The 23,970-nt window shown below is 57.3% G+C and overlaps 3 protein-coding genes across 11 annotated transcripts; 1 reads left to right on the top strand and 2 right to left on the bottom strand.

Annotated features, from left to right (window-relative positions):
- Positions 1 to 719: 719 nt before the first annotated feature.
- SMPD2 (sphingomyelin phosphodiesterase 2) lies at positions 720 to 3,998 on the top strand. 2 transcript variants are annotated; one of them, XM_010724105.4, is made up of 11 exons: positions 720 to 781; positions 1,340 to 1,416; positions 1,804 to 1,900; positions 1,985 to 2,061; positions 2,125 to 2,218; positions 2,304 to 2,393; positions 2,651 to 2,733; positions 2,837 to 2,969; positions 3,053 to 3,157; positions 3,227 to 3,383; positions 3,592 to 3,998. In XM_010724105.4, the coding sequence occupies exons 2-11, from the start codon at positions 1,367 to 1,369 to the stop codon at positions 3,936 to 3,938; spliced, it is 1,233 nt and encodes a 410-aa protein (XP_010722407.1). In that variant the 5' UTR covers positions 720 to 781; positions 1,340 to 1,366; the 3' UTR covers positions 3,939 to 3,998. The 2 variants fall into 2 exon arrangements, with proteins under 2 accessions (XP_010722407.1, XP_085066741.1); XM_085210615.1 differs by lacking the exons at positions 720 to 781; positions 1,340 to 1,416 and adding an exon at positions 1,479 to 1,642.
- Positions 3,988 to 14,963, bottom strand: MICAL1 (microtubule associated monooxygenase, calponin and LIM domain containing 1). 2 transcript variants are annotated; one of them, XM_085210598.1, is made up of 24 exons: positions 14,722 to 14,963; positions 11,805 to 12,066; positions 10,898 to 11,105; positions 10,707 to 10,823; positions 10,381 to 10,635; positions 10,056 to 10,156; positions 9,716 to 9,973; positions 9,244 to 9,359; positions 9,026 to 9,152; positions 8,613 to 8,685; positions 8,089 to 8,239; positions 7,830 to 8,020; positions 7,636 to 7,745; positions 7,504 to 7,557; positions 7,342 to 7,419; positions 6,907 to 7,075; positions 6,731 to 6,813; positions 6,156 to 6,639; positions 6,004 to 6,074; positions 5,809 to 5,907; positions 5,619 to 5,712; positions 5,444 to 5,543; positions 5,287 to 5,360; positions 3,988 to 5,204 (listed from the first exon to the last, which is right to left on the bottom strand). In XM_085210598.1, the coding sequence occupies exons 2-24, from the start codon at positions 12,063 to 12,065 to the stop codon at positions 5,074 to 5,076; spliced, it is 3,405 nt and encodes a 1,134-aa protein (XP_085066724.1). In that variant the 5' UTR covers position 12,066; positions 14,722 to 14,963; the 3' UTR covers positions 3,988 to 5,073. The 2 variants fall into 2 exon arrangements, with proteins under 2 accessions (XP_085066724.1, XP_085066725.1); XM_085210599.1 differs by lacking the exon at positions 14,722 to 14,963 and adding an exon at positions 12,144 to 12,296.
- A 425-nt stretch (positions 14,964 to 15,388) lies between these two features.
- On the bottom strand, positions 15,389 to 23,721 carry LOC104914470 (inositol 1,4,5-triphosphate receptor associated 2). Of its 7 annotated transcripts, XM_085210623.1 has the most exons (16): positions 23,471 to 23,720; positions 22,691 to 22,905; positions 21,049 to 21,197; positions 20,335 to 20,381; positions 19,943 to 20,019; positions 19,769 to 19,823; positions 19,456 to 19,528; positions 19,290 to 19,317; positions 18,577 to 18,717; positions 18,337 to 18,468; positions 17,992 to 18,139; positions 17,466 to 17,518; positions 16,915 to 16,965; positions 16,759 to 16,831; positions 16,545 to 16,686; positions 15,389 to 16,291 (listed from the first exon to the last, which is right to left on the bottom strand). In XM_085210623.1, exons 3-16 carry the CDS (start codon positions 21,162 to 21,164, stop codon positions 16,132 to 16,134), a joined length of 1,296 nt encoding a protein of 431 aa, XP_085066749.1. In that variant the 5' UTR covers positions 21,165 to 21,197; positions 22,691 to 22,905; positions 23,471 to 23,720; the 3' UTR covers positions 15,389 to 16,131. The 7 variants fall into 7 exon arrangements, 6 of the variants coding, with proteins under 6 accessions (XP_085066749.1, XP_085066750.1, XP_085066747.1 ...); XM_085210624.1 differs by lacking the exon at positions 22,691 to 22,905 and having other exon boundaries at positions 23,471 to 23,721; XM_085210621.1 differs by lacking the exons at positions 22,691 to 22,905; positions 23,471 to 23,720 and adding an exon at positions 22,206 to 22,374.
- Positions 23,722 to 23,970: the final 249 nt, after the last annotated feature.

The following is a 23,970-nucleotide window of genomic DNA, read 5'->3' as shown; positions in this document are numbered from 1 at the left end:
TTTGTAGGGTTGAATGAGTGGTGATAGGTTTGTAGAATTGGATGGATTTACAGGGTTGATAATGGGTTTGTAGTGCTGCCTCGGTTGGTAATGGGTTCGCAGGGTTGGATGGCTGCCTGCTGGGTTGGCCTTGCCCTGTTCCCACTCTCTTCCTGCCCTGTCTCCCAGGCTGGAGGGAGAAGCCCTGCAGCATCGCTGGGTTCACTGACCCATATTTAGCGGGTTGCAGCCTGCCTTGTGCCAGCATCAGGCATTGGAGGTCTGAGTGTGTGCCGTCAATAACAATCGCGCCTTACAGCTTTGCTTTCACTCCCGCGGCTACTTAACACCCGATCTTCTCCCATCACAAGGCGAAGCAGAGGCCGTGTTCTAACGCTGGCCATACTTCCTCTTTCTGCAAGCCAAACCGTCCAGCGTGGCATGACGACACCTGAGATATTCATTTCCACTTCACCCAGCTCAGCTTGCACGCTGGACCCAAAAAGACTACGGGACTGCAGGGAGCAGCGGGGCAGCAGCGCCCAAAGGCGGTTCTGCAGCAGCGCGGGGCCCAGCGCCGGGCGGCTCGAGGGACTCAGCGACTCCACCAACGCCGCGCACAGCCGCCCTGCCTCCAGTCGCTGCGCACCGCCCTCCCGGGGCCGCTCCCTGCTGCCTTCCCCTTCCCGTTCCGCACTGCTGACTGCCGGGACTTGTAGTCCCGCGGCACTGCACCGCAACCCGACCTCAACAGGCACGGCACCGCAGCCGGACCGCAGCCGGACCGGCACACACACACCAGGTGCGCTCCTGATTTTGCGCCGCGCTCCGGCACCGCGCTCTGCTCCGCCTCCACCTGTTGCTCCGCGTCCCGATTCCGCCGCCCGCCGAGTGGCATCGGCCCGGGCTGAGAGTTCGGTGAGAGCTCGAATGGGAGCTCTGGGCCGGGCCAGGCGCCCGGCGCGGGGGCAGGGGACGTGCACGTGGCTCTTTTTTCTTTTTTTTCTTTCTTTCCAGTTTTTAAAACTCCTTTGTGTGATGCGCAGTGGGACGGTGGAGTTTGGCTCGGGTCAGGGTCCGTTCCCCATAGCTCTCCATAACTTTTCGTGCTTTGGGCTGTGCAGTAACACTGCGGTTCAAATCTATCCAGGAAGCACAACTCAGTATAGGGAGGTGCCCCATCCCTGCCCCCACTCCTTTCAGCGCCCAGCTTGTCCCCATCAGCACGGAGCGGGTTTGGGCAGTTGGCTCCCCATTTTGGGGCAATTTGAGGTTCAAGGGGAGAGGGAGGGAGAGCTGGGGGCAGGCTGAGCATTGTGCCCTCTGTGTGGCTCTGTCACCCCAAAGCTGCTTGCTGCAGGACCTTCCCGTGTGCTGCTGCTGGGCAATGGAGAAGGACCCTGCACTGCGTCTCCGTGTCTTTGACCTCAACTGCTGGTAGGTGCTGAGCCCGGTGAGGCTGTGGGTATGAAGCCATCTGCCCTAGGAGGGCCACCTTCATGCCTGCTTGGCTGTGGGATCACACTGTTTTCACAGCCCAAACAGAGGGCAGGGCACTCGGCTGGGCTTTGTCCTACTCCTTATCTGTTCCCCTGTGCTCCCCATTCTCCCACATGGAAAGAGCCCTCCATGTGTCCCCCAAATGTGCTGCTTCACCTTGCAGGTGAGGAAAGCCATCCTCAGAGAGCCTCCTTGCACATCCCTATTGCCCAACGACCCTACCACCCCATCTCCCCCCCACCTGAGTTGCATCCTGCCCCATACCCTCTTCCCCCATTTTGGGTCCCCACGAGCCCTTATCCCCAGCTCCTCTCCATGGCTTAGGGCCATCTGTTACCTGAGCAAGCGGCGGCAGGAGCGCATCCGCCTCATCGGAGACCGGCTATGCCGGGAGGGCTTCGACCTTGTCCTGCTGCAGGAGGTGAGCTCACTCATGAGCTGATCGTGCCAGTCACAGCCCAAATGCTGAGCACACCCGGTCTCAGCCTATCTCACTGTCCCGCAGATATGGAGCGAGCGTGATTACAGTGACCTGAAGGCAAAGCTGGGTGGTTGCTGCCCCTTCTCCCATTATTTCCGAAGGTGAGAAGGGCTGGGACATTCCCTAGAGGGTGGGAGGTGGTTGTTCACTGTGTCCCCTTGCAGTGGTGTCATCGGCAGTGGCCTCTGTGTCTTCTCCAAGTTCCCCATCCTGGACACACTGCTCCACCAGTACTCACTCAATGGTTACCCCTATATGGTGAGTGCGGTGGGTAGGGCACATGGCATTCACAGGGCGCTACTGAGACGTGCCAGCCCCTGCCTCCCCCCTTCGCCTTCGGCAGCTGCACCATGGAGACTGGTTCTGCGGCAAGTCTGTGGGTCTCGTTGTTGTCAGGATTGCCGAGATCACCTTCAACATCTATGTCACACACGTGAGTATCTGAAGGAGACAGATGGCTGCACCCCTCCTTTGCTGTCCCCTCTCTGGGAACACTGCTAAAATGCAGTATTTAATATTGGATAGGGTGGGGGGACAGTGACCCCAGCTGAGCAGCACAGTGGAATGAAGGTCCCAAGCTGTCAGTAGAATGAAGGCAGAGCTATGGGACCAAAGCATTGCAGGAAGCTGTGGAGCGGGATAGGTGCTGTGGGGAGGAGATCATGGCTGCTTTGTCCCCTGTTTTTCCAGCTGCATGCTGAGTACAGCCGGGAGAAGGACGCCTACCTGCCCCACCGCGTGGTGCAAGCCTGGGAACTGGCGCAGTTCATTCGGTGAGTGCTCACAGCTTGCAGCCAGGACTATGGGAGGGGTGCAGTACGGGGTGCCCCTTTCCCAGGGCTGAACCAGAGGGTTGAGTCAGTCTTGTCCCTGCAGCCACACGGCAAAGGCGGCTGATGTAGTGCTGCTGGGGGGAGACCTCAACATGCACCCTGGAGACGTGGGCATCCGGCTTCTGCGTGGCTGGACGGGACTGCAGGATGCCTTTACTGAGGCCAAGCACTTTGAGGTGAGTGGCAGCTCAGCAAGCACACCCCCAGGTCCTGTGTGCCCATCCTTGCCCAGGGTATGGCACAGGGCTTTTGTTGTCAGGGCTGCGAGGACGGCTGCACTCTCATTCCAAATAACTGCTTCACTGTCAAGTCGGAGCTACAGCCCTTCCCGTTGGGCATCCGCATCGACTACATCCTCTACAAGGTGACAGGGTCCCTCCGTGCTGCACATGGGGCAGAGGACAGCCAGTGACCCCACTGCCCCCTCTCCCAGGCTATCTCCAGCTTCACAGTGAAGTGTGAAGAGCTGAGGACCACCACGGGAACAGTCCCAGGAATGGACATCCCTTACTCAGACCACGAGGCTGTGATGGCAATGCTGTGCATCCAAAGGAGGGGACAGACAGCGGGTGTCACCACTGGCACAGCCAGTAAGGTTTGGGGACACCACTGGGGTCCCCTTGACATGGGTTTGAGGACACCAGTGGGATCCTGCATGCACTGGGATCCTGCTGACCACTGGCTTTGAAATGGGGAGGATATTTTGGGGCACCCCTTGGAAGGGAGCTGACAGAAATATGTTGGATGGGGACCAAATGGCTGTGGATAGATGTCACCCCCAAGTCCCCGTTCCCACAGCGCCGGCGCTGGTGGAGGTGCTGAGTGAGGCACGGACAGAGGTGTGCATGGGGCTGCTGACAGCACGGCGGCAGCGTTATTCCTCAGGCAGGATGGCAGTGCTGGCCATACTGCTGCTGCTGCTACAGGCGGTGGGAGTGCTGGGTGTGCTGGGAGGGCTGGTGGCTGGGAAGCCCTTCCCTGCTCTCTCCTTCTCCCTGCTGGCCTTCCTTGCCCTTGCCATCCTCCTCCTTGCTGCTGGCCTCCACCTCTTCCACAGCATCGAGGTGAAGATGCTGCAGGGCACTGAGGAGCAGATGGAGATGGCGATGCGGGGGCTGCAGGAACAGCCCCTCCACCGCCACTGACCCGGCCCCATCCTGACCCCTTTTTTAACTGAAGAAAATAAAAGAGGTGTTTTAATCCTTTGTGTCATGTCAAGGAGGTTTTATTCCAAGGCAGGGGATTGCAGCAGAGTGGGAGGTGCAGAGCATCCCACACCCAGGACTCCCATACTGTAAGCACCACATCACTGTGGAGAACAGCTCTGCAGCAACCGGAAACTCTTTAAAGGTCCATGCAAAGGCACTGGAATTGGAGAAGCCCGAAAGGGCCAAGGAGGATGTGGCCACCAGTGCCCTTTGTCCTATGTCACAGATAGTGCTAGCTGTGGGCAAAATCCACTAGGAGAGCTGCTGGGTAAACATCCTCCTCCCATATCACATTGCACAGGAGTTTTTGACCCTTGTATCCTGCGGTGGATCGGGACAGATCCAGAGCTACGGGCTCAGTCTAGTCTGGCCATTGGTGGCCCCATTTGTAAAGCCAGATGTCAGGGGTTGGGGTGGATGTTCCCATCTAGGATGGATGTCCTTGATTAGGGTGGGTGTCCCCAGCTGGGATGGATGTTCTTGATTGGGATGGATGTCCCAGAGTGGCTTCCAGGTGCTGCTCCTGCTGCTGCCCCACCACATCTGGTATGAAGCTGCCATGGGCCCATGGTGGTCATGGGCCCTTGGGGTCTAGTGGGCATGGAGCCGTCACACACTGGGACCGAGGCACTGTTCTGAGGAAGGCAGTGGAGCAGCTTGAGCACGAGGGGTTTTGCGGGACCAAAAGCTTTCGATGCCTCCAGTTCTGTCTTGTGGCAGCATCTGCCTTGAAGGGGTCACAGCTGTGGCATCTCTTGCAGCGAGAGAGACTCCAGTTCCCCTATGGGGATTTTTCCTCCTCTGACAAATCCTGGGCAGAGCCATGCAGCCCATGTATTTCACGTGCCCTGCAAATCTCATTTTCAAGCAAGCACAAGGCCAAGGCAAAATTAAGCTGGATGTTGGGGGCACTTCTTCTGTGCTGCAGAACGGGGATGCTCCTTGCTGTCACCCCCTCCATAGCAAGTGGGGACCCAGCTTCGCCATGGCAGTTGCCTGCAAAGCAGCTTGGGGTGATGCTTAGCCTGGGAAGGGGCACTGCTAGAACTCCCCCCCCCCAAATGAGAATCCTTCAGGGATGCAGCTCACTGAGCCGCTTCTCCTCCTGCATGTGGATGAGTGCGTTGCGCTTGTCCACCACCTTCAGCAGCTGAGCCAGGATCTGTTGCTCAGCTGCACGGTCCTCAGGGGTCTTCAGGGCTTCTGTGGGAGTAGCAGGGGCTGCAGCATGGCTGGGGGTCCCCACCAAATACAGCCCCTACCGCCAGTACACACAGACGCTTACCTTCTTTCTCTATGTACCATCGCAGCTCCTGGTCCAGCTGCCACTGCTGCTCCTCCAGCTTCAGCTCCTGCACCCTGCAGGGCAGAAATAGAGAGAAGTGAGCATGGGGCCAGGGGCCTGCGGGCGGAAGCCCATGCAGCATAATCCCCAGACCTACGTGATCATGAGGTCCGACTCCTCTAACATCAGGCTGTTCTTTTTCTGCACCAGGTACAGCAACTGGTTCATCCACTGCGTCTTCTGGTCAGCTGGGCTGTCTGCAAGGCAGGGCAGGATGAGTGGTGTGAACCCTTCCTTGGGCACTGAGAAGCCCCACAATAGCAAATCCTTACCAGTGTCCTCCCGAAGGAACTTCTCCAGCTTGATACCCTGCTGCTCCAGCTCTCGGAATGTCACCTCGATCTCCTCCAGCCGCCGCTGGATGGCCTGTGGGGTGGGGAGGAGTAACGGTTGGCCAGTGCATCCCAGTGCATGAGGTAAGGACGGGGATGGGAACCTGGCCACTATAGTGGGGCTCCCTACCTGGGCTTTGCAGAACCGCTTCATCTGTGCCTCCCGTGCACGGCGGTCCAGCGTGCGTTTCCAGGTGGGGTACTTCTCTGTGCTCCCCACTATCAGGTTCTGTGCAGGGATATGGGAAGGGTGAGGCAGAGCCATACCTGATGCCTTGATGTGAGACAGTGTGGGACCAGTGGGTTTGCTGCTGCCTGAACATACCAACTCTCCCATGATGCCCAGGTCCGAGCCTTCCTCCTCCTCCTCTTCCTCACTGTCACTCTCCTCCAGATCTGCGTTCCCCCAAAGCACAGAACAGTTGAGGCACAATGGGGCCCAAGAGGGACCCTCAGCCCAGCTCAGCAGCCACCCACCTTCTTCCATGGCTGCTTCTTCTTCCTCCTCTTCCTTCTCCTCCCAGGCCACCTCTGCCTGCACACCTAGCATGGCCTCAAGCGGTGCCTGCAGCCGCAGCCGTGCTGGCTTGGGGGGAGGCTCAGCCTCTGTGTCGCCCATGAGGCTCAGTGAGGAGAGATGGAGCTTCTCCAGGTCTGAGAGGATGATCTTCCTCCTGCCACCACTCTCTTCAGCATCCTCCACTGCCTTATGAGGCTCTGTGCTGGGACCTTCCCTCTTCTCATCCTCCTCCATTGTATCCTCCATCCCCAAACCCAGCAGCTCCTGCTCCAGTATCTCACCAGTGCCCGTAGCATCCTTCACTTCACCAGTGCCCACACCCTCCTCTACCTTGGGCTTCCCGGATGGCTGTGGGGAAGTGGGTGGGGGTCCGGGCTCCTCCTGCTCAGGGGATGCACAGGGGCTCCCAGCATCTGAGAGCACATCGTCAGTGACAGCATCCTAAACCCGCAGGGGTAGCGGAGGAGTGATGAGTGTGAGGGTATACCCAAGCATTCCCTCCCACTATTTGATCCTATTCATGGCCACTTACCCCATCAGGCAGCATGGAAGGTTTGTTCGGGAGCAGCTCCATGCTAAGGGTGTCGGGGAAGTGAAGTGAGCAATAGAAGTGACCTGGGAGGATGGTGCAAACCACACAATGAGCAAGCAAAGAGGTTGCAAAGAGAGTCACCCACCCCCCTGGTCTCTGTCTCCAAACACACTCACCGTCCTCCTCGTTGAAGGCGTAGTCTCCTAGGCGCAGCGTGGCCCCACAGCGCCAGCACTGGAAGCAGCTGCGGTGGAAGAAGAGTCCCTCGGCGCTGGCCCGTTCCAGGATGTAGACGCGGCGTGCACAGAAGTAGCAGGCATCACTGCTCTCTGGGCGAACCGATGTCTGTGGGAGGACAGGACGGGTTGGGGTGATGTGGGTGACCCAGTCTTTGGGGTTGGGTGGTGCTGGGGGCTCCTCTTGTAGAGAAGCTCAGTTGTTGACACAGGGAGGAAGGGAGCTGCAGCGCCTGGCTCCAGAAAACCAGTTAGGTCAGGAAATGCTGTGGGAGGAGCCGGCAGCTCATGGGCGTCTGCTGACGCAGCCCGTCTGCCAGCCCTTGGCTTGGCCCCATGCAGGAGGAGCCCTCCAAGCACAAGGTGAGGACCAACCTGTGCGGGGTCCATGGTGGCAGCAGATTGTGCATCGTGGTCATTATCCATAGTATCTCCAGATGGCACTGCATCAATCTAAGGGCACAGCACCAAGCAGGGTTCAGTACTCCACAGGCTGCACCACACAGAGCGTCCCTTTGGTATTCAGCAGGCACCCACCTCTGTGCTGTCCCTTTTGCTCTTCTTGCCCTCAGCATCCTTCTGCACACTGGCCTGCCAACACAAATATGGGACTCAGAGTTATGAGGGATGCTGTGGGGAGCATCGTGGGGTGATGAGATGGGTCCTCACCTGGGTGCGCTTGTGAGTCAGGATGCGGCTCTTCTGCAGCTTGCTGAGAAAGAGAATGGCCCCTTTGGTGCCACAGGGGGACAGCGGCTTCTTGCTGAGCTCTGTTGATGCTGCACAGAGGGGATGTAAATGGGGAGCACCCAGCTGACCCCATGGGGGGCTCAGGGTGGGATAACCCACTCTACAATTCACACCTGGAGGAGGAGGCTTGAATGCTTCGTAGAACTGGCTGAGGTAGGTGATGAGCCCCAGGCGGTTGGACTCAGCCATGGTGGCCATCTCAGCACTGGAGAGGATAGGCTGGATGCCCAGCTCCTGCTCTGCCACATCCAGCATCAGCTGGTGGGTGCGTATGGGGTCCTGTGGGTCTATGGCGTTGAAATCCCTGCAGAGAGGGTGCATGTAGTCAGGGTGGGTGCTGTAGGGTGGGGGTGTCTGGGGATGGACACTTACACCAAGTGGGGACGAAATCGATGGATGAGGGCACAGAGAGCCAAACCACTGGTCCAGGAGGACGTGAAGTCAATCACCTCCACCCCACGATACCCATCCGTGCTATCCTGGCACCAGCGCAGCAGCTCCTTATAGGTGTCTCCGCAGACAGCTGGAAAGGCAGCAGCACACGTGTCCCCATCCCAACCCAAGGACACCCCCACAGAGGTCCTCCACCCATGGCATCATGTGTTAAGTGGGGACTTCATCATGCAGTGTCCCCTGGAGCTCAATGAATGAAATGAGAAAGCATCAGGAGGAGGGAAACAAACATCTCCAAAAGAAAGCAGTGGGATAGGAGCTGTCTCCATGGGGGCTCTGTCACAGAGAATAGGATGGGGATGCAGACATTGCTGGGAGGAGCGCACTGCCTGTATGACAGGGTTTCAAAATGAGGGGTGGGGAGGGAAATCAGGGCAGAAGCCACTCTGCCGTGGCCTGCAGGAAGGGTCCCGGAGGTGGGAGGACCATGGGGCTGCTCCTACCAGTGCTGAGCCTGTTGTCAATCTTCTTCTTGTGGTCCACCTCCACCTTGCCTATGAGGTAGAAGTCCCGGACCTGCCAGGGGGGACATTCAGGTCACCAACTGCATCCAACCAATGCCATCAGAGCTGGCATTAGCAAAGGGAACACCCAGACACCCCCCTTCCCTCCACCACCCAGCTGCCACAGGAAATGCATCGCACACCTAGGGGACCTACAGCTGTGATTTCACACCCGTGGGGGACAGGGGACCATGCCAGTTAGGAGCGGACCATGTCAACTGGCGGCACACAACTGGTGTCACCTCACTGATGGGCACCAAGCTGGATGGCTGCTGTCTCTCCCACCCAAGCAGGATACCCCTGGGCTGGGAAGTGGAGAGCTGATGCTCTTCATCCATACTCCAGGCCAGTACCTGGCTGGGTCTGATAGCCTGCAGGTTGAGGTTGGGGTAACGTGTGGTGGGGTCGATGCTGTACTGTGCGATGTTCTTGTTGGTGTTGTCCGGAGAGGTCTGTGACAGGCGCTGGTAGATGCTCTCCCTGGGCACAAGGGGATGGTGCTGGGTGTCACATCCACCCTCACACCTCCCCCCCATACTGAGCGCACAACCATTCCAGGGCGGACTCTCACCTCTCTGCCAACACCTCCAGAGGAGGTGTCCCAGCTGCCCACCGCCGCACCATCCATGCCGCATCAAAGGCGGCCAGGAAGCCCCGAGCCACACCAGTGCCCAGAGGCCAGAAGGGCTGTGGAGAGGAAGGTAAAGGGGTGGGGACAGGGATGGGGATGGAGCTGTGTGGCCAGTTGGGATAGCTGGGAGGAGGCAGGGAGCAGGCAGGCTTGGATGGAGATGAAAGCAGGAAGAGGTGGCGAGGTGTGGACAGAGGGAAAGACAGACATCTCCTCCCCAGCTCCATGACTGCATAGATGATGCTGCACACCAGGAGGAACTGGGCTGCATCCCAACCATCTCCAGTGGGTGTGGAGAAGGGATAACCCATCCCCATCAATGTATCTTGCTACCAGCAATTTGGGTATGTGTCCATGGGGATAGGGGGCACTGAGCAGCTCAGAGATAGGGAAACTGAGGCACAGTGCTCACCTCCACCAGGCAGTCGCCCACCAGCCCCAGCAGTAGGCGTGCCCCGTTGTGCTCCCGCACCAGTGCTGCATTCTCGGAGCGTGTCATGCAGGTGAAGTCAAACATGTCGACGTCTGGCTGATTGCGATGGTTGAGGGCGAACTCCAGCTCAGGCAGGCAGTAGTTGGTGGAGAAGTTGGCGGCCTCCTTGGCATAGCTAAGCAGTGCATCCCAGTTCACGTTGTCTGGGGACAGGAGGCTCTCAATGTCCGCTTTGTCCTAGAGGGAGAGGTGGGTCCAACCAGGATGGGAAGTGGCATTTGTCCCCATCCCAGTGGTGGGACAAACCCACTCGCCTCACCTGCAGGATGACACCCTTCTTCAGCAAGCTCTGCTTCTTGGCTGTCATGACGAAGTAGTGCGTATCATCCTTGTAGTAGACGATGTTCTCCAAATCAATCCCTGGTGATGAAGAAGGAGCTGAGTTGAGCTGAGCTACCCATCATCCTCACCAATAGGATCACTGTGGGGGGATATGCACCCACCACAGGGTGCACATCTGGAGCAGAACCTATGAGCTTTATGGGGCCACTGCATGTCCCCGCCAGTGTGGTGACCATGTGGGGACATGCACCCACTATAGGGTGCACACCTCAGGACCTCCCCACTGACCCAGGACCACCAACCTGTTCTGTTGTAGAGGTTTTGGAAGAACTTCTGGTTGTAGATCCGGGCCACGCCGCTGATCTCGGCTACCTCCACCTCTGCCCGGCTGTAGCGGTTGATGAAGTTGGCGGTGATGCCAATGGCCAGCTTGCCCCGCATCTCCTTCCTCTTGAAGCCTTCTGGGACAAACTTGCCTCCCCCAGCCGAGATGAGGACATCAAACTCATAGTGGCTGAGGGGAGAGGAGCTGGGCTGCAGCACAGCCCGCCAGCCGCCTGCGGGACAGGGGAGTCACTGGGGTCTGCTTGTGTCCCCAGGACGCCACAACCCTACAGCCATGCCTTACCCTGTCCAGTTGCTTTGCCTGTGGGGGGCTGGAGGCCTTTAAATTGAACCTTGGTATGCACCTCCACACCCAGCAATAGGGCCACCTTCAGCAGGATGAGCTGCAGCTGCCGGATACCTGCAAGTGGACACAGGGGGAGCAATGAGAGCTGCACTATCTGCCCAACCCTGGGGTGCACCCAAATCACTCACTGATGTGGTCCAGTGTGCCAGTGCAGAAGCGCCCGTAGAACTTCTTGGCGCCCAGTGCCCGCAGATCATGGATGGTGAAAGGCCAGAGGTGCAGCACATTGTTACGGGAGAAGGAGTCACGTTTCTCCAGCAGCACCACACGGGCACCAAGCAGCGTCAGCTCGATGGCAGTGCGCAGTCCACAGGGACCAGCACCCACCACCAGACACTGCAGAGGGGACAGATGGCATGATGTCCCCATGGTGTGACATCCCCATGATGTGACATCCCGGCAATGTGTCGTCCCCAAGGTGTTACGTCAGGCTCAAGGCTAATCTCACCCTAATCCACCCTAAACCATTGCTCCATCTCTTCCCACTCCCCTCCTTGCTCCCCATGCTGCAAACAGGGTGCCCTGTGGGGCACCTCCCTACAGGCTGAATCTTGCCTTGGCGTCATGGCAATGGCAGCAATTATGTACCAGGCAAGATAAGGAGCACATGCTTTCCCTCTCTGCAGATACGGAAGTTTCGCTGGTAGCGAAACTCAGTAATGAGACTGAACTTTGAACCGCTGCCAGGCAGGAAGTGACAGTGGGGAGGAGAGGCGACAGCGGGGAGATGAGGGACAGAATTGAGGTCCCCAGCCCCATGGGGACACATGGTGTTGTGTCACTATATCCCTCCACTCTTTTGCAATCCCCACAGTGGGGACAGGATGGACACTGCCACTGAGCAGCACCAAGGTGGCTTCGTGCCATGGGAGGGCATGGGGGCTAATTAACACATCAATCCACTTGAAGACATTAAACTGCACTGCCATCCCAACTGGCACATCCTGCACCCTCCTCCAAGGACATCCCAACAGATGCTTCCACTCCACGGACACAACATAGGGACCCAACCTCACATCCCACAGCCACCTGTACCTTGGTGTGGGCGCAGGCAGTGCCCTGGTCGTAGTCCTTGTGTCCTGCTTTCTTATCCAGCTTGCTCCACAGAGCCTTGGCACTCCAAAAGTTGAGGGCAGCCTTGAGGCTGTGGTACAGCTGCAGCCCATTGCCCTGCAGCCCCAGCTGATGACACAGCTCCGCAAAGCAGCTCAGTACCTCCTGGCACTGCCTGGCGTGTACGAAGCGCTCAAACAGTGTGTGGGCTGGATTGGTCGGCTCCTCATCGGGTGTACTCATCCTGGGGGGACAGTAGGGATAAGAAGAGGATCCCCAAGTGCCATCCTCCAGTCCATCCCCATAGGGATGCTGCAGGACCTGGGGTCTCAGCACAAGGTTTTTTGCAGCACAGGGTGCAGCAATCTTGATGATGGTGACACTAGAATCAGGGCCCTTTCCGGCTGCACCCAGTAAGCCACGGTGTTGTCACCGTGCAGGGTGACGTCAGGGAAGGGGACGGCTGCAACTTCCTTTGTACTGTGCGCACCTGCAGCGAGTGAGAGCACTGTTTTGGAGCAAAGATACCGCTTCCTTCCTCTTGTTGGTGAGGTACCGGCTGCAGGGACAAACCACAGTGCCCCAAGAACAGTAAAACTACTGCTGGGCAGGAAGGGGCAGCACCCTGCTGCCCTGGATTGAGAGCAGGATTTGCTCTGTGACAGCCCAGCAATGTGGAAGCTGCCAGCCTGGAGGCAGATGGAGATCAGCACAGAGGAAGCCAAAAATAACCAAATGACACACAGACAGTCCTGGCAGTATGCAAGGAGATTTTTACCAGAGCTGAGGTGTAGCACTCCCCCAAAACCCTGCCCTTGCTCAGCATCTGCCCAGTGCTTGCTCACCGATCTCCATGCACCTCTCCCCAGACCTGGTGGCACCACACTGCTGTCCCACGCCACAACTAGCACCAAGCTCTGCCCTTTCCATCCACCTCCGAGCCATGGGGCTGGCAGATGCTCCCAACCTGGCAGGAGAAGCAGCATGGTGGAAGTCTCATCCTGCTGCACTGCTCCTCAGCTGTTCTGCTCCCTCTTTGAACAGTGAGCATTGCCCTTGCACTGCGCCTCAGCTCCCTGAAGCTCTCCAGCCTTACCAGTGGGAAACAATGAATTTGAAGAGCTTGGGGAAACTGAGGCATCCTGCCCACAGCCAGTGGAGTGGGGCCAGGGCTGTGCCCCATGCCAGGGCAGCATTCCACTACAGCGCTTTGGTTTGGCAAGGAGGAGGCAGAACAACAAGCTCTATGTTACTTTGAGTTTCCTACGGAAACGATGCTCGTGCTGGCACTTCATGTCCCCTTCGGTGAGCTTGAACCCCCACACAACAACAGCTTTTAGCAGTAGTCGGAACCACTCCAGCTGCTCAGTTCCTGCAGATTTGCTGCCAGCAAAGAGGGGGCAAGGCACTGAGCCCCCACCTCTGTACTCCCCAGATGAAAGCACAAATGCTTTGTTCATTTCTTCCCTTAAAGGCAGAGGTGGGTTTGTAGCCAGTCCTGACTCAGCCCAGGACAACTCTGGTTGGAGCAGCTGCAGAAACGAAGCTCATAGGGAAATCATCCAGCACCAGTGCATGCAGAGCAACCCTGGAGTGGGGATGCCCATTTGTGATGATTGGGTTTCCCCTTGTCCTGACTCATGGGGATGCGGAGGGGAAGCAGCCCCAGGGGTGCAGAACTGCTGGCAAGTTCACATCCTCTGGCGCATGGAAACAGGGTAGGGAAGGACAGAGCAAATGCAGGTTGGGAGGGCTTCCAAAAGCACAGCTTGGCAGCTGGGCCTCTCCCTCTTGCTGTGCGTGCTCCCAGCACAGACTGGGATCAGCCCAGAGAACCCATGGGCCAGGCTCCACAGGATTGCCATCAAGGCAGGGTGTTCTCTGCCAAGGGTTTATGAAAGTGGGTATCAAAGCCCCTTGGGATGCAGCAACCTTGTGCAGACCCCGGGGGGAGGGGTCTTAGTCACTTGCAGTGGAAGTGAGCACTTCTCCAGTGCACTGAGGGGTTGTTCTGCACAGGGGATCCATAAACCACATCCCGACCACATCCCCAAGAACTCCGGATAAAGACAACACTCAATGGCACCAGCACCCCCAAAAGTCATCTGAGCCCATGGGGCTCAGCCATGCCCCCCACTCAGCACCAGCCCCTCAGGCTGCACAGAGATCACTGCAGCCAAGGGAATGGGGACAACTCAGTCCCTTGTCTGGGACAGCACTGGTAGTGCTACCAAGAAGCTGCTCTTGCTTGGGCTGGGGCTGACATGGCTGCAGGCAAAAATAACCTAGAGTGTCCTCTCCTCTGTGCTTCCACTGCCTGAGGTGGGGCAGGGTGGAGTGGGATGCCCAGCAGTGCTGCTCTGCAGCAGATGTACCCTGGAGGGACAGCAGACATGCAAACCCCAACTTCAATTGGCAAAATGTCCTGGGGGCTCCTGCACACCAACTGAACATCTTTCCCCTGCACCCAAGCAAGGAGCCAGGATGGGAACAAGCCTCTCCGTTTGCAAAGCTCTTCCTGCTCCATTACGCTTGGTACTGGGAGCACTGTTGGGACTGGGAAAAGAGTGCAGGACAAGGGGACTATTCCCTTTTCCCTTAGTCCTGGTGGGAGCAGAATGTAGGGGTTGGCAGAGTGAAGACGAAGGGGAAACCCATGCAGCCCAGCATCCCCAAATAACCCCCAGGGCTTCAGCATCTTGCAGTGCATCAAACCAGAGCGATGCCTCCGGTGGCACTCACACAACGCGGTCCCCCTTTCACCCACATTCTCCTTGGAGCAGGAAACAGAACTGGGGGGGAAGGAAAGGGGGAGGGGAGGGAGGCACGGAAGGACAGCAGGGTGACCCCTACATCCCCCTACCCACCAGGGATTCTCTGCCTATCCCCTCCCACTCACCTTTAGGTCTGCGCGGTGGGGGAACAGCGCAGGGATGGGGCTGGATGAGGGCTGAAAGGGGTTCCGGCCACCCGGTTCAATTCCTCCCGGCTCCTTTCCTTCTGACTCTGTTCCTTTCCTCTCTTCTCGACTCCTTTCCTGCTGGAAGGCGGTGCTGGAATCCCAGCAGAGGGGGCAGGGCTGTCTCCAGGTCTGCCCCGCTGCCACAAATTGTGCTGCAATCGTGGTTTTGAAGAGCGGTGATGAAACAAAACGCTTTGCTTTTCGTGCTGTGCTTCCTCCCCGCCCCCAGAAATAGAGCCTAGAGCCCAGCAGCCAGGTCCTGCCCTGGGCGGGAGGGATTTGCTCAGCCCCCGTCTCTAAATGAGCCAATAGTGTCCCCAAGCAGTGCCACACCCGTGGAAAATTTTGGGACAGCACTTCCACCTTAGCTGAAGGTCCGCAGGGGGGTGAAGCTGCCCACTCCCCAAAGATTGACCCCGGCTGGGTGGATTTTAGGATTTCCCAGCAGTGAACTCCTTGGGGTGCTGCTGTCTGCGCACCCCATGCCCCTAATGATGGGCCTGGTGGAGTGGTGACACATGGTGACAACCTTCCACGAGGCTGCGGTGACTCAGGGACATGGGGCAAGGAAGCACATAGGGACCGTGAGTCATGTGCAACAAGAGGTGTCCCAGTGTCTCCATCGCTCCTTGGATCCTCCCAAGAGTCCATAACAGGACCCTCACCCATGGCCCCACAGCTTGGCTGAGCTGGCTGGAGTCCCCCAACCCCATGCAAAACCCCCAGAGCCTACCCATGTTTTGGAGGTGTGGATGTGGAAACGAGATGTGCGTGCAGAACTGGGACTGGTCCCAGCCATGGAGCTGCTTCCGACAGTTCCCTCTGTGAGTACTTTGTGCTGCTACAAAGAGGGCTAAGTGCTAATCAGTTCCTTCCAGGTGTATGTTTGTCCCTCGGGGGGACAGATGTAGAGAATTAGCATAGATCTTAATTAAGGCAGAAAAGGAATTGGAGGTATAGATCCTTCCTCTCCCTGTGTGCCCATGCTGGGGTTGAGGAAGCAGGGGAAGGTGGTGACATTCCCTACAGTGCAGGGACAAAGGGAGCATACCTGAGACATAGCCCTAAAGCAAATCCACGGTGGTCATGGGCACTGTTCCCAAGGGCAAGGGGACACGCAAGGGACATCCCTGTATCCCTCACTGTGTCATTAGAACCAGGAAACTGTCACAGGGCTGCGGGCTGCTGCAGCTTTGTGCCTACAAGCTCCAAGTATAGAATGTCGCCCTTTGCTCCAACATCAAAACTCCCCATTTTTTTCCTCCAATTTTATTATTCTAGGGCCTCTGACGTTTCGGAGGGGAGGGAGTGGGGGGGATCAGGAGCAATGATGGGGAGTGGGTGCAGCTAAGCTTTGGGTGATGCAGCAGGCTGCAGTCGCTGCAGCTCCAAAAGGTGGAGAAGGAGGAGGAAGGCGATGCTCAGGAGAAGCAGACAGAACACAACCCAGTAGGGCTGTGAGATGAAGAGCCACGGCTGCCACAGTTCCACAGAGGACTCCTTGGACCTAAGGAGAAGACAACAAGGGACATCCTTCACCCAAAGGGCACAACACTTGTCATAAGCAGGGACAAGGTTTAGCCCAAACCTGGATGAAACAAGAGTGAGGAGGGCACAGGTGACTCACAATGCATGGGGAAACTGAGGCAGGGCAGGTTCAGTGGGACAATCACAAAACTCCATCTCCCAACCTCCCACCTCCATCCCCACATGCTGGCAGCACTGGGATTGCAGAGCCCCGAGGATGAAGAGTTGCTCACATCATCCTGAGCTGCCCCAGCTCCTTGCCCCCTGCGATTGATTCCAACTCCTTGCCACCTGCTTCCACCACTAGCTCCTCGCTCACCACATTGCCGTGGCTTGGTGGCTCCAGTTTGCTCCTAGGGAGGGAGAAATGGGACACTGTGCCCCATGGGATGGTGGCAGACAGAGCCATGTGGTCCCACCACCCTTCCGCTCACCCAGCACCATTACCTCCGAGTGCTGGTCTGGTGTTGGGCATCCTCAGGCCCACCAGCCAGGGTTGCTCGGCCATCCATGCCAGAAGCTGGCTGGGCACCAAAGGAGGGAACGTGAGCACCCAGGCCTGATGGCACCAAGTCCGTCTGTCCCCACTAAGCATGTCCTTACCAAGAGCTGCTTTGGGATGACAGCGATGCTGACTCGGCGGCGTGCAGATGCCTGTGGGGAATGGAGGGGATGGGGTGAGCACAGTGCTGATCTCTCCCCACATTCCCCATCTCCAGTGTGAGCAAGGGACATCGAGGAGGAGAAGGGATGCTGCCAGCCTCCGATCAGTAGGTGATGAGAAGAAGGGGCGCCAAAGCCAAGAGCATCGTGCCTGTCCCTGCTGTGCCAAGCGGTGCCATCTAGCCCCTCCTGAGCGCTCCCCTACCTCATGAGCTGTAGGGGAAGCACAGACAAATTCAAGCTGGAGCTAGAGAGCAGCCTCCTCCCCGTCAAGCCCTGCAACGCAGAGGGACTGCCTGAGGTCTCCAGGCCAGCAGCTCTCCCCCACATTTTGCCCCAGTGCTTCTAGCAAACCTTGCCTACAGCAGTGGCTGGGAAGAGGGATGCTGCCCTGGGGGGAGCAGTGTGTGGGTATAGCAGGGAGAGGGATGTTTGCAGGGCATGAGGTGGTATGGTACTGGGAGTTGGGAGATGTGCTGTACTGCCATTACCTGCTGGAAACCTCGCATCAGAGGATGAGGCCTCAGCCGCTGCTCTGCATCATCTGGAAGAAAAGAGAAGAAACCTCATGTTGCCTCCAGAAAGAAAAATGGGGCTGACATGCAGGCAATCGTGAATGTCCCTCATGTTGGAGGCAGACAGGACCACATGCTCTCTGCTTGACACAAGTCACAAGTGTGCCCAACCAGGGGGAACTGCTTGTACACACACACTGAGCATGGGGTTTACAGGGACAGGGCACCCTTTATGTGCCCCCACTCTGAATTCCCCACTGGGCTGCAGAACAGCCACCAGCACCTGCTCCCACTCTGGCTGCTGTTACATGGGCCCCTCACACTTGTCATCAGGTCTGGCAGCTGCAGCCCCCAGCTGTCATCCACCCCCGGTCCCCAGTTGATGGTTCCAACCCTGCCCCCCCCCCCCCAGCACAGGATCATGCTGACTTCGGGGGGGGGGGGGGGGGGGGTGGAACTGAATGCTGCAGTGTTGCCCCCCTCAGGAGTGAGACCACCTCACCCTGGGTCTCTGCCAACTGCCGGTTGCGGGAGTTCTGCTGGATCAGGCACTTCATTTCCTCCAGCTCAGCGTGCTCACGCAGGTGGTGCCGCTTCAGGTTCTCCACGTGCTGGACCATCACCTCCGCCGCTCGGCTCATCCGTGCCTCCTATCTCCGGGAGGACCAGCCATCGGTTCCCGATGTCCCCATGGACGATGACCACCACTACCTCTCTCTGGGTGCAAATGCATCCCCTTCCCACTCCCAGGATACCCCAGTGTGTGCCAACAAAACCCACAAGAGCACTGGGAGGAGGAGGCACAGCCCCCAGCAGTGCGTTCCCAGCACTTCCATTCCTCACCCACCTGGTGAACAGCTCCCAGCTTCTCTGCAGCACTGGTGGCACGCTTGATGGCAGCTGCCAGCACAGCCAGGCTGCACTGCAGCTGCTCCAGCATCTCCTTGCAGCTCACATCCATGCAGGATGCAGTCAGCCTCTGCAGGGGGAGAGCATGGAGCTGCTGGAACTGGGACTTGGAGTTGTCCAAACCCTTCTGGAACTGGATATCCCCAGCAGATGTCAACCCCCTCCAGTGCCCACCTACCTCCAGAAAAGTCCGGCACTGCCCCAGCTCCTCCTGGATGTTTTCCTCTGCTGCATCTTGTGCTCGCTTCTCCACCTGCACTCGTTGCTGCAGGGTGAACATGTCGCAGCGAAACGCCAGGGCGAGGTGGGCAAAGGCTGCCTGTAGGCAGGAGGGCAAAGGACTGGGACATGAAGGGGAGGCCACCGGGACCACGCATGGCTGTCCCCAAGACACAGCCAGACTCCCTTTCTGTGCTATCGGGCAGTGCTCCATAAGGATCATCAGCACTGCTTGTCTCCAGCACTCATCAGGACACTGCACACTGGGGGCAGACTCTGTGAAATGCCACAAGATAGGGAAATCTCCTGGCAGCCAACAATGCACTGGAATCTCAAGGCCTGCTGGTACTAGGATGCGGTGGGCAGACACCAGCTCTCGCTGTAGGTCACGGTTGGCATGCAGGGCAGCAGAGCCTGACTCAGCCCTGGCACTCACAGAACAATTATTCTTATGAGGGAGGCTTCCACTACCTCCCTGTTCAGGGAACTCAAGGAGAAATTTGTGGGATTACTGAGTGCTCACTGTGCCACAGAAATGGAGCTGAATCCAAATGCCAACTGCATCACTGCCAAGGGACTGCGGAGCCTGGGAGCAGGACACAGTCCCCCGGCTGGGATTCAGTAGAACATTGGTCTCCTTTCCCCTTCCCTCGCCCACCCACAAGCCCTCACCTCCACATCCTGCTCCGTCAAATTTGTGCTGCAGAAAGAGAACAGCTGTCAGAGCTGGAGGCACAGTGCAGACTGCATGCCAAAATGCCCTCGGTCTGCCCGCAGGAGTGCCTCAGGACCCCTGTTCTGCAGCCCCCAGCAGCAATGCAGCCAGTCACCCCTTTACCTGTGCAGTCCCAATTTCTCCAGCACTGAGAGCTCACTGGGAAAACTCGGCAGCTCCTCTGGGGTTTCTCCATCTGTGGGGAGGACCATATGTGAGGGCTTTTGCTTGGTCTTCCCTCCTCCCTCTCATCCTCCCATATAGGTGCTAGTAGGGTGGAAACACCCCAGCACTTCTTCCAGGAGGGACGGTTCCCATGTCCCCATCAAGGAAGCTGAACCCTGTCAGGCCACACGGTTCCCATGCTTGTCCCCAACCACTTCATGCTCCACCATAAGGGCACCCAGCCTAGGACATGACATGGTGATTCACCCACCTTCCTCAATCCCATCGTTGTCTCCAGTGCAAAAAGCCAGCTCCATGCCGGGTTCCTGCGAAGGGGCACTTTCAGATCAATCCCCTTCCTGGTGCTGAATGGCATCCCCCCCAAAAAAAGGCATCACTGAGTAGCTCTGCAGTCCCAAACCCATTGCCCTCTTATCCTCCTCACCTCACTGACACTCTCCATGCTCTCCATGCTCCCAGTCAAAACCCTATCCAGGTGCTCCTGGGTACTGCTCATTCTCCCTGGGGACAGAGAGAGGTGGCAGCAGTGTGGCAGCATCCCTGTGGCAGCCTTGAGACCCCCAGAACCTCCAGGATGCTGGGGAGCGTGGGCTGGCAGGTATCCCCCAAAGTACCCCTCACAGGATTAAGGATCATCCCATCATCCAGGAGGAGCTGTTGGAAAGCAGGTAAGGGTCGCAGGACTGGAGGGGACATGAGGATGCAGGGAGGTGCTGCTGGGTGAGGGACCCCCATCTGGACCCATGCAATGCTGCTCAGGGAGAGTGGGGGCACAAAGCCACTCCTTTCCACCACCCCCACCCCAGATATCTTTACCTTCATCCGGAACTGTGAGGAGCCTGGCTGGCTCTGCATGCTGCTCCCTACAGAGAGGAACTAGAGTAAACCTGAAAGCAACACTGGCAGGAGAGGCAGCATCCCACCCGCAGTGCCCAGGACCTTCGTCCTTTCTGGGCATCCTCCGCAGCCCACTCCATCCCCATTGTCCCTGGCATGGACGCAGCAGCTCTCCCTGTGCCTAACAGCCCTTCCATTGCAGAGGAGCCAGCAATGAGTCACCGGCCTGCAGCAGTGCCTCTTAGCACATTTATTTTGTCCTGACTGCCAGGCAGACCTCACTGCCAGCTGGCCTCCTTGCAGGCTCAGCAGCAAAGCTGGCTATGTCCCCGCTATGGGGACAGCAGGCTTTATCATGTGATCACTCTCCCAAAATCTTGCCCTATGTTCACAGGGTTCTAGCAGATACATGGAGCCAGGGATGCCATAGCATCACAGTGCACGGAGACACAAGGGCTGCTATGCAAACAGCAAACATGCCAGAGCCCAGCACCCAAGTGGGGAAGAGTTTGCACTCCCAAACTTCATTCCCGGCTCCAGGCAGAACTCAGCAGTACTTTTCCCTCTCCTCCCTGCAATTTGTTCCCCAGGATCAGTGCCCAGAAGAGAAAGCATTGCTGCACCAAAACAAGGCTGAGCACTACATCCAGCACTGCCATCCCCATCCTAACCCTACCAAACTGGTGCACATACCTGCTCTGGTGGGGGTTCCGCCGGCTGCCCCTGCACTGTTTCCGTGCTGCACGCCCCTGGGCTCGTCCCCGCACCTCTTTCCCTTCTCCCAGTGAGGTGTCCACCCGTGGCTTCATCTGCACAGCACAGAGGCTCCAGGACCAGTACACCTATCATGAGAGACACGCATTAGCCATGCACAGATGGGAAAACGCCTCTAATGTTATATTTTTAAAATGTTTTCTCACCCAGCAGCAGTGCGGAGGCATTTGTGGGCTGCAGGAGGATGCTGCTGGGATGGGCACGGGGAGAGGCAAGCGAGGGATTACGTCAAGCCACCTCTGTGCAGCGCTGAGGATGGGCTTTCCCTTCCATCACCCCTGTTTCCTACTTCCCACCCATGATTTCCAACATCAGCAGCATGACCCTCACTCCTTCATGGGGTACATTTGCACTCCCTGCCCGGTGCAGAGAGGGAGCAACCTGGGCTGGGGTCACCCCAAGCATCCTGGCAGGTAGGCTCCTGTGCAAATAAATGCATGGGATTCCCACATCCCTTCTATAAGTAAGCTCAGGTATCTCATTTGAGTTATTTTCCAACGTTTAAACAACAGAGAGAAAGATGGCAGTAAGCCCAGAGAGTCCCTGTCAGTCCCAGGAGCTGAGCCTGCAGAAATGCAGCTATGGGGCAGAAGGAAATTTCTTTTTTTTCTTTTTTTTTTTCCTGTTTATTTGTTTTGGTCAGGATACAAAATGAAACACAGATTTAAGGGGCTGACGCTGTGCAAAGCCTCAGCTGAGCCCAGCCATCCCCTTTCTCCCAGAGATCAGTCTTGATCTAGGAATATCTGACAACTTTCATGTGCATTGGGAATTGTCCCCAGAACCTCTGCCTAGGGGTCCAGGAATCCCAAAAAGCAAAGCAAACTCATCCCATCAGTGAGCATCAGTCCCGTCGAGAGGGGTAGTCCCTGCTGCAAAGCATCAGCTCTGGGACAGTTGTGGCAGACCCTGCAGCCTGCTGCTTTACCCCATCTCACCACCCACCCCATATCTTTGCTCCGTAGCTGGAAACACGGAGGAGTGCAGTTCATTGAACAGCACAGCTTAAATAACACCCAGGCAGCCCCACTCTCCCTTGGCTCACTGAGTTCACCAAATGTTCCCCAGGTCATTACCTGCCCGAATCCGTCCCAGAAGGCCCCAGCTCAGCCCCAGCCCTCTGCGCAGTCAGGACCCTGGGGATGGGAGCCAGGGCACCAAGCAGTGCACACTGCCAGCAGCACAGCAATTGCATCTGTGGCAGAAGGAGCTGCCAAGGGAGCAGCTCGAAGGGAGAAGGCCTTTAAAGGACATGCACGAAGCAGTCAGAGCTCCCCATGCGGGGCCAGGCTGGGTGCTGCGCAGGTGGCCCTTCATTCCCTGTGTGGGGGCTAGAGGGGAAAAGCTGAGCCTCAGCACCAGTTGGAAGTCCCCACACCTTCACACGGGGCGCAGCATGAGGGTACACCAGGACAGCTTGTATGTGATGATATGGGGAAACCCATCCCTTCTGCCACCCTGCTTCACCTCAGCCATCAACCTCAATGACCCTTTCTCGGCTTGACCTCTTTGATCAAATCCACCACATCCCCAAAGCTGCTTTCTTCCCTAAGGAGCTTACATGGAGTCAGACTTGATACTCAGCACTACAGAGGACCAGCCTGCAGGCAGGTAGGCACTGTTGTCTCCCTCATCCGATGTCCCCGCTGCAGGTCTTTGGGGTGCGCCAATCTTCAAAGCCCTCAGAGGGCAGCCAGCAAACAGCATCTTGTCATCTGCACCAGGGCTGGCCCAGCTTTGTACCAGCTGCTGAGTGCTCAAGATTCAGCCCCAGAGCTGCAGAGCAGACAAAGAGAGTTGGGAGAGGCCATTGGCAGCTCTGAAGCAGAAGCTGTGCTGTGCCAAAGTAGGATGGAGCTTGAACGTGGCTATCACCAGCTCTTACGGACACAGTGAGCATGGGGTGATGGTTGGACTCGATCTCAGAATTCTTTTCCAATCTTAATGATCCCCCACCAGGATGGGGTTGCGAATGCCCCTGAAGCTCCAGGGATGGATTTTCCCTCCTGGGGCCATCACTTTCTGCTTTGACTCGACCCCACAGCAGAGCTGATGAGAAATCATGAGTCACTGTATGGGAAGGAGAGCCCCACATCCCCAGCAGTGCAGGCAGTTTTGTGCATGATTAGCACCAATTAATGACAATTAGCATATTATAAGCTCATATGGCCAGCCCCAGGAAGACACAGGAGCTCAGCAGAAGCTGCAAGAGTGTGGGAAATAGCCACGGACATGCCAAAAGGCAAACTGGCACTGCCACCCTCTGCCTTACACAGCCTTAAAATATCTCCCTCAGGATCTCCTCTCTTCCCTATCTCTCTATGTTAAGTTTGCTGCCCACCTCCAAGAGTTTCGAGGTGCAAGGAATGGTCACTTGTGCTTCTTTCCAGAGGAGGATTTGCAGTGAGCAGAGGACGCTGGTCTGAGCTGCGAGACGATGCTTGAGGTTGGCAGGGTGCAACTATGCAAGTCCAACCAGAGACAGTGGAGCAGGACTCAGAGCAGCACCATCTCTCCCATTCCTCAACGTCAGTGCTTTCCAAGCTGCTCAGCAAGCATCTCCAAAGGCAGAGGAATGGTCCTGGTAGAGACAGGTTTGCACAAGCATTACTAGCACACTTCTGGACACTTTCCTGCTTTAGAAAGCAGAGTCCCAAGCACCAAAGACCCCTCCTTTGGGCTGAGACCCAGCTGGTGGAGCACCTGAACACTGCAATGACATTCCCCTCCTCACTGCCTGGCCACGTGGGTCTAACCTGTGTGTTTTGTTGCTGATGCTGATGCTTTTTTTGCTTTTTCTAGCCCAGCACAATGTCTCTTGAGAAGGGACTGTTGAGAACA

Source organism: Meleagris gallopavo, chromosome 28 (genome assembly GCF_905368555.1).
Source record: "Meleagris gallopavo chromosome 28, MGAL_WU_HG_1.1, whole genome shotgun sequence".
In the NCBI taxonomy this organism is placed as follows: domain Eukaryota; kingdom Metazoa; phylum Chordata; class Aves; order Galliformes; family Phasianidae; genus Meleagris; species Meleagris gallopavo.
Note: the sequence above shows the minus strand (reverse complement) of the source record. Positions and strands in the feature narration are given on the sequence as shown.